The sequence below is a fragment of the Anabrus simplex genome, chromosome 4 (assembly GCF_040414725.1).
Source record: "Anabrus simplex isolate iqAnaSimp1 chromosome 4, ASM4041472v1, whole genome shotgun sequence".
Classification (NCBI taxonomy): Eukaryota; Metazoa; Arthropoda; class Insecta; order Orthoptera; family Tettigoniidae; genus Anabrus; species Anabrus simplex.
Window position 1 is genome coordinate 19,006,887 of NC_090268.1, and position 12,664 is coordinate 19,019,550.

At 36.3% G+C, this 12,664-nt stretch overlaps 1 protein-coding gene across 1 annotated transcript in view; it reads right to left on the bottom strand.

Annotated features, from left to right (window-relative positions):
• The window catches only part of stj (straightjacket), a 303,422-nt gene that overhangs the window by 83,802 nt on the left and 206,956 nt on the right, over positions 1-12,664 (bottom strand). Inside the window, exon 21 of the mRNA XM_068227342.1 lies at positions 8,568-8,600. Within this exon, the coding sequence (XP_068083443.1) occupies positions 8,568-8,600 (33 nt within the window). The remainder of the gene's footprint in view (positions 1-8,567; positions 8,601-12,664) is intronic.

The following is a 12,664-nucleotide window of genomic DNA, read 5'->3' on the forward strand; positions in this document are numbered from 1 at the left end:
CTGGTGGCGAAGTGACTGTGTCTCCACAGATGGGAAGAAGAATAGATGCTCAGAAAGAAGATCTTTCTGCAGAAGCAACTTCTTCTTTCAGAGTTGAAATGCCTTCTACATCACAAGAATTTCTGAAGATTGTAGAAGAAATATCCCCACAATCAGATTTGACAGAAAGGAAAATTACCATAAGAAAGAGGAGAAGTGAAAAGAGTGAAATTCTAACATCCACTCCCTATAAGAAAATGTTGGAAGAAAAAGACCAGAGAATGAAAGAAAAACGGGAGAAAGCTGATGAAAGAAAGAAAATAAGAGATACAAAAGTGTTTTCAAAAGTTAAAAAAAACAGTAGAGCTCCGAAGAGACTTAACTTCGAGTCCGAGAGAAAGCATAATGGCACAGGGCAATCAGGCGATCGAGAAACAGAATGCATCATTTGCCTGGAAACAACGGACGAAGCTTGGGTTCAGTGTGTTTCTTGTCAGGGTTGGGCACATCTTCAATGTGCAGATCAAGAGAACTTTGACTTTTACAAATGTGATCATTGCATTTAGAACACTTTTTGTGTATTCCACTGAAGTTTTTAAATATCTTGTTTGAACGTTTCTAACTTTGATATGCAGGATTATTTATTTATCGTGTAAAAATTTGACTTTTTCAAATGTGACCATTGCATTTAGAAAATTTGTTTGTGTGTTCCACTGAAGTTTTTTAATATCTTGATTGGACTTTTCTATCTTTGATATGTAGGGATTATTTATCGTGTAAAATTTGCTTCATGTATTTGTATTGTTAATTAAAGTTTTGTAATGTCTCACTGAAGTTTAAATGTGTATTTGTAAAGTATCACTTCATCATTTTTAAATAATAAGAGAAAGTGTCTGGCTGGCCGGTACTGGGAAACATTTTTTGTAATGTGAGGTTTTGTAAGAATTCTATCTATTGTTGTAATGGGCATGCACACTCATTTTCTTCATGTCTACTCAAGGCAATTGTAACAATACTGTATCAGGCCTCTTTTAACTTGATCAGATTTATTGCTGACCATTCTATTTTTAAACAATGAAGGAAAATTATTAGGTGGCCGGTACTGGGAGAGGCTCCCCTACTGTACTTTATCCAAGCTCATCAGAGGTTATCTGACCTTTAAAGATTTGTAACACTCACCAGACGAGGTATTGAAACCTATGAATTCTAAAACAGACATCACATGCATAAAGGAGGACAGTTTATAAAGAGCATTGAGCTGAGTAATGCACTGAAGTTCTGAATGTAAAACAGGTCACACACTCTCTCTCTCAGCTTTACGTTCCATGGGTTAGGGAAGGAAGTGGGCTTGGCCTTAATTAAGGTACAGTCCCAGTATTTAACAAGTGTAAAAGTGGGAAACCACAAAAACTACTTTCATGGCTGCCAACAGTGGGGTTCGAACCCACTATCTCCCGAATGCAGACAGAGAAGTAAAAATCTGCACTATAAATATTCTTACATGCACAAAACACAAAACAATTGTTTATTTATACCCTTACAATTGTTCCTTCAAACAAACCTCATTAAGGAATCTATAAAATATAATGTCATTACACTATGGCAAACTAGCAAAAGTGATGAACGAGGAAGCCTGTAGTTCTGATGTTTTGGTCTGGATTTTATTATTTTTATAATGTCTACCCTCTGACATGAAGTCTCACATCTGCAGCTCGTTCTGTAGGCTAACACATTTAATTAAATATACTGATCTGACATGAATAATCATAACTTCTTTCAGCTCTCCTAATTTTTTTTTTGACAATTTACACATTCATTAGTTTGCTAGAGAGGGGACGATATGATTCAGGCAACTGAAAAGGAAATTAATTATAAGACTCTTTATCAAAATAAGTGAATATTCAGAATGACCAGAATAGACAGTAGACACAAAAAAATTTCTACCTGTAAAAGAAAACTTGTAAGAAAAACTGGTGCTTAAATACATGTCCCTTGCTGCATGTAAACAATTTTTATTAATATACATTCCATATCTTACTTACCAGCTTAGTTGCATGTAAAGAAAACCAAATATTTTGGACAACAGTGTCTAAAGGTCAACAGTGCTATACTTAAAAGAAAAAAAACAATGTACCAATCTTTCAAATAACAATGGTTCTGCACACAGCATACTATGGCCATATTAAATTATTATTATTATTATTATTATTATTATTATTATTATTATTATTATTATTATTATTATTATTATTATTATTATTATTATTATTAATGGTTAATGGTTCATGTTTGTGGGTTACTGTAGTCACGTCCTAGTTCGTGAACCATGGGCAATGGCTGAGTGGCCTAGTAAGTGGTCCTGAGAGTCGGGATACCAGTTGCTATGGAATGGGAGTGGGCATCTCGGACATATTCTGAGTCGTGGCCCTCCTTGTGCTCAGGCGGCTAGGACTATAAAATTCACCGGTGGTCCATAACCCGTTAGAGGAGAGATCCTCACTTGGACTACGTGCAAGTAGGGCAGCATCCTGCTTCATGAATTTACCGAGCTCAGAACACTTTAAGCAAGCCTCGGACCTATGGGAGTAATGGAGTCCCACTCCAATTTGACAGGCGAGGGACTCCTTGGAAACAACTTGGTGAACAAAATGGAATTCGATAGGGAGCTATCAATATTAATGGGGCTTATGGAAGAAGGTAGAACTGGCTGAGTCAGCAAAGAGGATGCACCTGGATGTGCTAGGAGTAAGTGATATTCGGGTAAGGGGAGATAATGAGGAAGAGATAGGAGATTATGAAGTGTACTTGACGGGTGTTAGAAAGGGAAGGGCAGAGTCTGGGGTAGGACTCTTTATCAGGAATACCATTGCACGCAACATACTTTCTGTTAGGCACGTAAATGAGCGAATGATGTGGGTAGATTTGTCAGTGGGAGGAATTAGGACAAGAATTGTGTCCGTGTATTCACCATGTGAGGGTGCAGATGAGGGTTAAGTTGACAAGTTTTATGAAGCATTAAGTGTCATCATAGTCAGGGTCAACAGCAAGGATAGAATAGTGCTAATGGGCGATTTCAATGCGACAGTTGGAAATAGAACTGAAGGATACGAAAGGGTGATTGATAAATGTGGGGAAGATATGGAAGCTAATAGGAATGGGAAGCGTTTGCTGGACTTCTCTGCTAGTATGGGTTTAGCAGTTACGAATACATTCTTCAGACATAAGGCTATTCACCGCTACACATGGGAGGCTAGGGGCACCAGATCCATAATAGACTATGTCTTAACTGACTTCAAATTCAGGAAATCTGTTAGGAATGAACAAGTTTCCCGGAGATTTTTCGATGATACAGACCACTATCTGATCTGTAGTGAACTAAGTATCTCCAGGCCTAGGATAGAGAAAGTGAAATCTGTCTGCAAATGAATAAGGGTAGAAAATCTCCAGAACGAGGAAATTAGAAGTGCATGGATATGATTAGTGAGAAGTTTCGAACAGTAAATAGTAAGCAGATTCAGGATATAGAAAGAGAATGGGTGGCATACAGGGATGCTGTCGTAGAAACAGCAAGGGAATGCCTAGGAACAACTGTGTGTAAAGACGGGAAAAGGCGAACATCTTGGTGGAATGATGAAGTGAGAGCAGCTTGTAAACGTAAAAAGAAGCCTTATCAGAACTGGCTCCAAACAAGGACTGAGGCAGACAGGGATTTGTTCGTAGATGAAAGAAACAGAGCGAAACAAATAGTTGTTGAATCCAAAAAGAAGTCGTGAGAAGAGTTTGGTAATAACCTGGAAAGGCTAGGTTAAGCAGCAGGGAAACCTTTCTGGACAGTAATAAAGAATCTTAGGAAGGGAGAGAAAAAGGAAATGAACAGTGTTTTGAGTAATTCAGGTGAACTCATAATAGATTCCAGAGAATCACTGGAGAGGTGGAGGGAATATTTTGAACATCTTCTCAACATAAGAGGAAATCATCCTGGTGGTGTTGCAAACAGCCAAGCTCATGGGGAGGAGGAAAATGATGTTGGTGAAATTATGCTTGAGGAAGTGGAAAGGATGGTAAATAGACTCCGTTGTCATAAAGCAGCAGGAATAGATGAAACTAGACCTGAAATGGTGAAGTGTAGTGGGAAGGCAGGGATTAAATGGATTCATAGAGAAGTAAGATTAGCATGGAGTGTTGGTAAGGTACGTTCAGATTGGAGAAAAGCAGTAATTGCACCCATGTATAAGATGTATAAGCAAGGGAACAGGAAGGATTGCAACAACTACTGAGGTATCTCATTGATTAGTATACCAGGCAAAGTATTCACTGGCATCTTGGAAGGGAGGGTGCGATCAGTGGTGGAGAGGAAGTTGGATGAAAATCAGTGTGGTTTCAGACTATAGAGAAGCTGTCAGGATCAGATTTTCAGTATGTACCAGGTAATTGAAAAATGCTACGAGAGGAATAGGCAGAGAAAAGATGTTCATTATACTGGAAGACTATGGAATTAAAGGTAGATTATTAAAATCAATCAAAGACATTTATGCTAACAACTGGGCTTCAGTGAGAATTGATGGTAGAATGAGTTCTTGGTTCAGGGTACTTACAGGAGTTAGACAAGGCTGTAATATTTCACCTTTGCTGTTCGTAGTTTACATGGATCATCTTCTGAAAGGTATAAAATGACAGGGAGGGATTCAGTTAGGTGGAAATGTAGTAAACAGTCTGGCCTAAGCTGACGACTTGGTCTTAATGGCAGATTGTGCCAAAACCCTGCAATCTAATATCTTGGAACTTGAAAATAGGTGCAAAGAGTATAGTATGAAAATTAGCCTTTTGAAGACTAAACTGATGTCAGTAAGTAAGAAATTCAACAGAATTGAATATCATATTGATGAAACAAAACTAGAACATTTTGGTAATTTCAAGTATTTAGGTTGTGTGTTCTCCCAGGATGGTAATATAGTAAGTAAGATTGAACCAAGGTATAGTAAAGCTAATGCAGTGAGCTCGGAGTTGCGATAAACAGTATTCTGTAAGAAAGAAGTCAGCTCCCAGACAAAACTATCCTTACATTGGTCTGTTTTCAGACCAACTTTGCTTTACGGGAGCGAAAGCTGGGTGGACTCAGGATATCTTATTCATAAGTTAGAAGTAACAGACACAGAAGTAGCAAGAATGATTGCTGGTACAAGCAGGTGGTAACAATGGCAGAAGGGTACTTGGATTGAGGAGATAAAGGCTAATTTAGGAATTAACTTCATGGATGAAGCTGTACGCATAAACCGGCTTCGGTGGTGGGGTCATGTAGGTGAATGGAGGAGGATAGGTTACCTAGGAGAATAATGGAATCTCTTATGGAGGGTAAGAGAAGTAGAGGTAGACCAAGACGACGATGGTTAGTCTTAGTTTATAACGATTTATGGATAAGTGGTATAGAACTAAATGAGGCCACAGCACCAGTTGCAAATAGAGGATTGTGGTGATGTTTAGTAAATTCACAGAGGCTTGCAGACTGAACACTGAAAAGCATAACAGTCTATAATGATAATGTATGTAATGTAGGACAGGGAGATGGTTTATCACCATTACTTTTCAATTTTTGCTCTAGAATAGTTGAAGAGGGAATGATACAACAAATGTCCTAAAAACATAAAAATCGGAACTAGAAAAGATCAAATAAACTTAAATTTCTTGGGATTTGCAGATGACTTAGCATTTCTAGCTAATAACAATCAAGAAGTCAAAAATGAAATAACAAGTCTACAAAATATAGCACATAAGATAGGACTCCATATATCATTTGAATAGAATGAGATAATGGTAGCAGATCCACAATACTGAAACAATTTAAATACCTAGGAGAAATTATAACATACAACTTGGATGAGAAACCTGCATGGCAAGAATGAACTAATAAAACAATAAAAGCCCAAAATTTAACATGGTCTACATATGATAAAAAATGTCTATTGATCAAAACAAAATTAAAAACTTACAAGACAGTGGTTCAACCAGAAGTGACAGACATACAGAAGTGAAACTCTTTTTAAAGCCACTCAGAGAAACATAATCAACAAAATCCTAAAAGTACAGAGAAGAAAAGACATGCATAAATTAAAAATATCAAGAAGATGGACAATGGTGGATAGTGCCAAATGAAGTGGTGTACAGAGAACTGGAGCCCATCACAGATACTGTATGGAAGAACAGGATCTGTTTTCTGGTCATATTATTAGGACACCAGAAACCAGATTACCAAGAAAAATTAACTCTGCAATCTGAAGCAACAAGTAGGATGGATTGAGAAAATTAGAGACAATATGGAAGAACTAGAAATAATTCTGGAAGATTTGTAAAACAAAGTAGAAAATTTAAAGAAACTGAAAAATATAAAAATAAGATTAAAACCAAAAGTAGACAAACAACATAGAAAGAAGAGGGTATTTACAGCAGAGGAATGACACAAAAGGTCAGCGTTTTGCCCCAGTGTGCCAATTTAAACTCATCAGTCGGTAACTAACACCATACCAAGATGCATGGCTAGTGCGTACCGTGAATGCCACTGCATAGACTACTTGGAACCACCGGCAGTGCCAATGCACTATGAGAGATTTTGTCTCATTTATAAAAACTGATGCCTGCTAGGCCAACATCTGATCAATTTTTGTAAATGAGACAAAGTTACTCATAGTGCAATGGCACTGCTGGTGGTTCCAAGTAGCCTACGCAGTGGCCTTCACGGTATGCACTAGCCATGCGTCTTGTTAGGTGTGCTAGTTACCAATTGTTGAGCCCAGATTGGCTCAGTGGGGCAAAATGCTGGCAACCGAGAATGAGTTTGCTGGAAAATTTATATGTCCAATAATGGACCAACTATATCGAATTATGAATTTACTCAGTCAAGACAAATATTTCAAGTTTACTTTGGGAATCAGAAAAGATCAGAACAAATGAAAAGCTACTGCACAATTTGGAAAAGAAACCTATCAAAGAAGATGACCAGAAAATGATTGACTGAAGTAGTCCATTGAGGCCGTAAAAGCAGAGGAAAAAACAAAGAAGAAGAAGAAGAAGAAGAAGAAGAAGAACCCTAACTTGTGGACTCAAACCTTGGTGTTGTACTTGAAACCGACCTTCAACCTATTAGGCCGTGTTACGTACATTTAGTATGTGTTGAAGAGATGTTAAGTATAGAACAAAAATGGCCAACCAAACACCAGTGGGATCCGAACCCACAACCTTCTGATTTCGCGTTGGTTGCTCTACCAATTGAGCTATGGTGGCCTAGGCCATCTTTGTTCTGTTGGTATTGTATGTTGTAATGACAGATATTAGATATCTATGGTAATTCTTACTTATTAAGCTATCAGGTTCCAAACACTGGTACATCAAGATTTTGTAAAGTTGACACTACAGATTACACAAATCAATGCTATGAGGAAAATTTGTATGACTTGTATTTTAATGACCAGTAGCATCCAAATAATTTTACTTATGTAAGACAACATTTTGTGTTTAATATAGTCATCCAAAATTTATAACTGACTACATGTTATAAATTTCAGTACCTACTCATGTTTTTCCCTTCTAATTTACAGAAACACCAAATTCTAATGTAGGTTGTTCTTTATACTAAATATTAAAGAATACTGCTGCCCTGCAAAAGTAATATGACATTAATTAACATGAGAGCTGATGAGGAACTTCCAAAGTATATGGGCTCGACTATTCACTCTGAAGATCTGTTGCAAGCTGCAAATATTTGTGAACACAACATTGAATTGTAAATAAACATGACTGCTCTTCACTTGTGTTTTAAAATCTCTATACACCTTACAAAAGGTAGACAGTTACACTTACCACACTTCAAACAAATTACATTTTATACAACTTAATAATAATAATAATGAAGAAGTACAAAGATGTCATCATTTTGTCCATCAATAAAGAATGAAAGGATACCTAGAGGTAGGGGGAGAAAATCAAACACAGTGAAGAAATCAAGCATACATAATCTTTGTCCATCCTCCACAGCAAAGAAGAAATCTACCTGTAAGCTTTACACAGTGGAGTAGAAAACAAGAATATGTCAACTGGAAAAATAAAACACAACAATTATGCTGTTGACATAAAAGAGGCTCCTGAATACATGATTTTCAAACAGAATGTATGTACGGTACACAAAAGGTATAAATGAACAGTACAAAAATTTAAAAATATTGTCAAGTTTCTACGTCATCTGAACCAAAAATGTATACAAAGAGAAGAAGAAAGTTCTATAATAATTGCTTACTGAATGCAGAGAATGATAATTCAGCTTTTTCATAATGACATGCTACAACTTATAGCATTATGACTTCTGCATCCCCACCAGGGTGTGGGAAGAGTAAGAGAGAAAGAAGAATGACATGCTATAGTTCATGTATGAATTACTCCTTCAATTCATTAGCATTTCATTCTTCTGTTCTGCCCAGCAGTCCACATGCATGTAAAGAGAAGTAGCCTAGTAACCATTGCTCTTAACTTTATACAGAAATACTAGCTATATGTCGTCTTATATAAAACCTGATAAGAGAACCCTATAGTGTTTACTTTACCTTGGTAATAATACCATCAGCATTGCAATGGGGCTTTTGTGAAGAGACGGAACGGAAATTAACAGTAAGAAGTTAGAATACATAATGTAGAATGTACATTAGTTGAGAATACCCATGCAATTGAAATAAATGTAATGTTTATTATGAGAATAGCTTGTGAGAGATGCAACATTTTCTTTATATGCATTTAGTTTGAAAATTTCATTTTTTTCTAGCAGATAGTGGCAAGAATTTGGCAAGCATCTTTCTTTTTTCCTTCTTTCTGTGGAAGCTAGCATTAATAAATATCATATCAGCCCTTTATGTAAATTTAAATTCATATGTGTACCACCATAGCTCTCCAGTATGCCCCACTTTAAATGTGAACAGAAGAATTTTTAAATTTAAATATGTCAAATGAGTGCAATGGAAGTATATAATTTGAAGGTTCTGAATCTGTTCAGGCAAAGAATATGGGAATGACTGGGTTTCTGATGAGAGAATGAATGTATCAGTAACATATTTCTAATTTCTAATACCGAACGAATTGCATTTCACTCCTGATTCCTTATTGTCAAAATGCTATGTACAAGAATGCTTGAGCTAAATCAAAAGGAGTAAGTTATCGTGGATTTCTTTCAGACAAAAAGAATAAAAAGTCGAATATCAATGGTTACAAGCATTATGAAGAAAGAGATTTCCATAAATAATGTACGACTTCAAATTCAATTATTTGTAATGAATATCTTAAACCTAAGATAAAGTTCTAATTGTATGAAGTCCACCTGTTCAATACACGTTTGCCCTTTGGTAAATGGTCAGTCTAAAAAGCTACATAGGACATGTTTTGACCAAGACTAGAGGTCATCACCAGCTAAAATAACATAAAGAAGAAAGACATATACAAAAACCATAAAATCTTGAGTAAAAATATAGTAAAAAATGCAATGGAAATCTATGTTTAAAATCACATAGCTTCAATCTTAAAATACACTTAACAAATGCAATGGAAATGTGTGTTTAAAATGCACATAGCTTTAAAATTGGACAAATTTAGTTGTAAGCGTGGGTCCAACCACATTTAATACCACTATTGGTTGGCTGGAGGAAATAGAACAGCATTTGACAGTCTTCACAATGAAATATAAAATGGTAAGACTGATCATTGCACATTTTTTAATTTTCCACATTTTTGCAGGACACAAATTTGTAGGAACGCTCTTATTGATACATTTGTGCCACGTGCTATCAGACCAACAATGAGGAATGAATGGATGAATATGAATGTAAAATAATCGGGGATCCAACTCACAATATTCAAAGTTAAAAATAATTCCAAAATCAATCAACTGACTAGAATTCAAAAACACGATGCTGAACGATGATTATGAACTTAAAACAATCAGTGAATCCGACCCGCAAAGCCCCACCTTCCCAGAAACTATATACTGACCAAGGTGTTACTTCCAAAGCACAATCCTGAACCGATGATGCTTGCTGTTAAGCCGGGCTGAGTGGCTCAGGCGGTTGAGGCGCTTGCCTTCTGACCCCAACTTGGCAGGTTCGATCCTGGCTCAGTACGGTGGTATTTAAGGTGCCCAAATACGTCAGCCTTGTGTCAACAGATTTACTAGAATGTAAAAAGAACTCCTTCAGGCCCTAAATTCCGGCACCTGTTTGTCTCCGAAAACCATAAAAGTAATGAGTGGGACATAAAGCAAATAATGAATATTGAATTTTCACGACCGCATTGTAATCAAAACTCGATTTCGATTGTAAATCAAATAACATTATTATTATTAATGCTTGCTGTCTAAAAGGGTCCAAAATTCAGGTCAACGGCCCCTCATAATGGTACTTATCATTAGTAAAGTAAACCATGGTATTTCTTAGAAAACATATATATCCAACAAAAAACTCTACATTTTATTAATTGGTGCCAAAGATGAATATTAGAATTAATATAATTACTAACTGTATTTAGAAATAATATGAGATAATAAAACATAATATATGGCTGAATGCAGGCTAAAAACGATCAAAATTCAGAATTTCATCATTTTAAGGTACTAAATATTTCCGATGTATACAGTTGAATAGATGAAAGACTAAACATTTTGAAAACAAGTTTTACAAATCTCATATTCACATAAATAGACTTACAATAAACAGTAATTGATAGTGCAGTATGTTTTGCTTGTGATTATGGACAAAAGATACTTCTTTTTAAATATATCTCAAAATATTGCCAGTATTTGTCACTTTAATTCCAGTGATGCTACAAGATGCTATGATTATGATGGGATGTGACAGATGCCTGTCTAAAATGTTAGAGTTAGAGCAAGGACTTCACACTAAAATAAAGCATAGTACTGTGTACATTATGATGGAAGCGAAATCTGTGTTAAAGTTGGAACTGAAAGTACAGGATGGTTTCAGTTAACAAATAGTGTAAAGCAAGGAAGTACCCTCTCACCTCTCCTATTTATAGTGGTGATGGATGATATAATACAGACCACTGGGGAGAGAAGAAGTGTTGTTTGCAAATGATCAACTAATATGAAGAAATAGGGAGGAACAGCTAAATGTATGGGAGGAAGTTGTGTCGTTTTATGGAATGAAGTTCTCAGCACAAAAGAGTGAAGTGCTAGTAACAACACGAAACAAGAACCGGACATATAATGGCATGACATTAGGAGGGAAGCAGTTAAAAATAGCTGAATGCTTTAAATTCCTGAAGAAAATGGAGGAAACAAGATGGAAATCAATGAAAGAGGAAGTTGTGCAAATGGGTTCTTTAAGAATGTTGGGAGAACTGATACAGAACGTAGATGTACCACAGAGATATAAAGGAATACTCTACAAGACTTTTTTTGACGTATGGATCAGAAATGTGGGTGCTGAAGGAGAGGAATAAAAGTAGAACACAAGCAGTGGAAATGAAGTAGGGTTAACATGAATGAACAGAGTAAGAAATGAGAGAGCTCGGGAAATGGCAAATGAGGTACTCATATAGGGAAAGATAGAAAAATCAAGGCTGCAGTGGTATGGACAAGTTAAGAGAATGGGAGAAGAGAGAATACCAAGAAAGATGTTAGAAATGGAGTTGAAGGGAACAAGACTTAGAGAGGAAGACCAAGGGACAGATGGCTGAAAGGTGTAAAGAAGAGCATCGAGACAAGAGAAGGGAGCTGGATGACAGTGAGAGAAGAGAAAAGGCTTCTGTTCCAAGCAGACCCAGCCTGTGGTTGGAAACTCCTCTAGATGATGATGATGATGATGATGACTGTATACATTGCCAGGGCTGATTTAATACAAGAGAGCTATGGTTACACTTACAGATACACATCTTATACAAGTATCTTGCACATCTGACAAGGTTATTTTAGTGGCCTTATTTTTCTCTTATGGTATCCAAACTCTACTGCGGTTTTCCCTGTCATCTTTCATTCCAGCAACACTCTCCATTCTCATTTCATAGCATCTGTCAGTCATTAATGTATCACTTTGGGAGTGGTGACCCCATCGTACTAACAGCCTATATATGTTTCATTCCTTACATCCCTGACCCGGTCAATGAATGGAAAACAGATCGTAGGTAGGTATCCAAACTGAGGTTTAAATGTAGTAGGCCTACATGTTTATATATATATTTAAATATATCAAATGAAGGCACTGACCATTTTCTAATAAAAAAACTGCTCTTGTCAAGATAAGTTGTGCAATTACCTAGCTGCTCCTCTACTTAGAAAAACAAGTTATTTATGAACAGGCTCAAGAACTGCAGGTGTTCCTCCTGATTTCTATTTATGCATGTTATTACTGGACTAAACAATCACATATCAACACAAATAACTACTGCTTCCTTACAGAACAACTTAACAGGAAATTCTAAAATCTTTGGGCAACTATCCCCCTCAGTGATTTTGTTATGCTAGTATTGATAAGTATTTTGATTGACCTCTAAGACAGCTTTCCTTTTCTTGCCACTATATTAAACATACTAGTAAAATTAATAATATACCAAATTTCCTCCTACTCTGATATATTCTCAGTCAGACACCGTGAACTATGAGGTAGTATATAAAAGAACTCAACAGATTGTGAAGGCCTTCTGT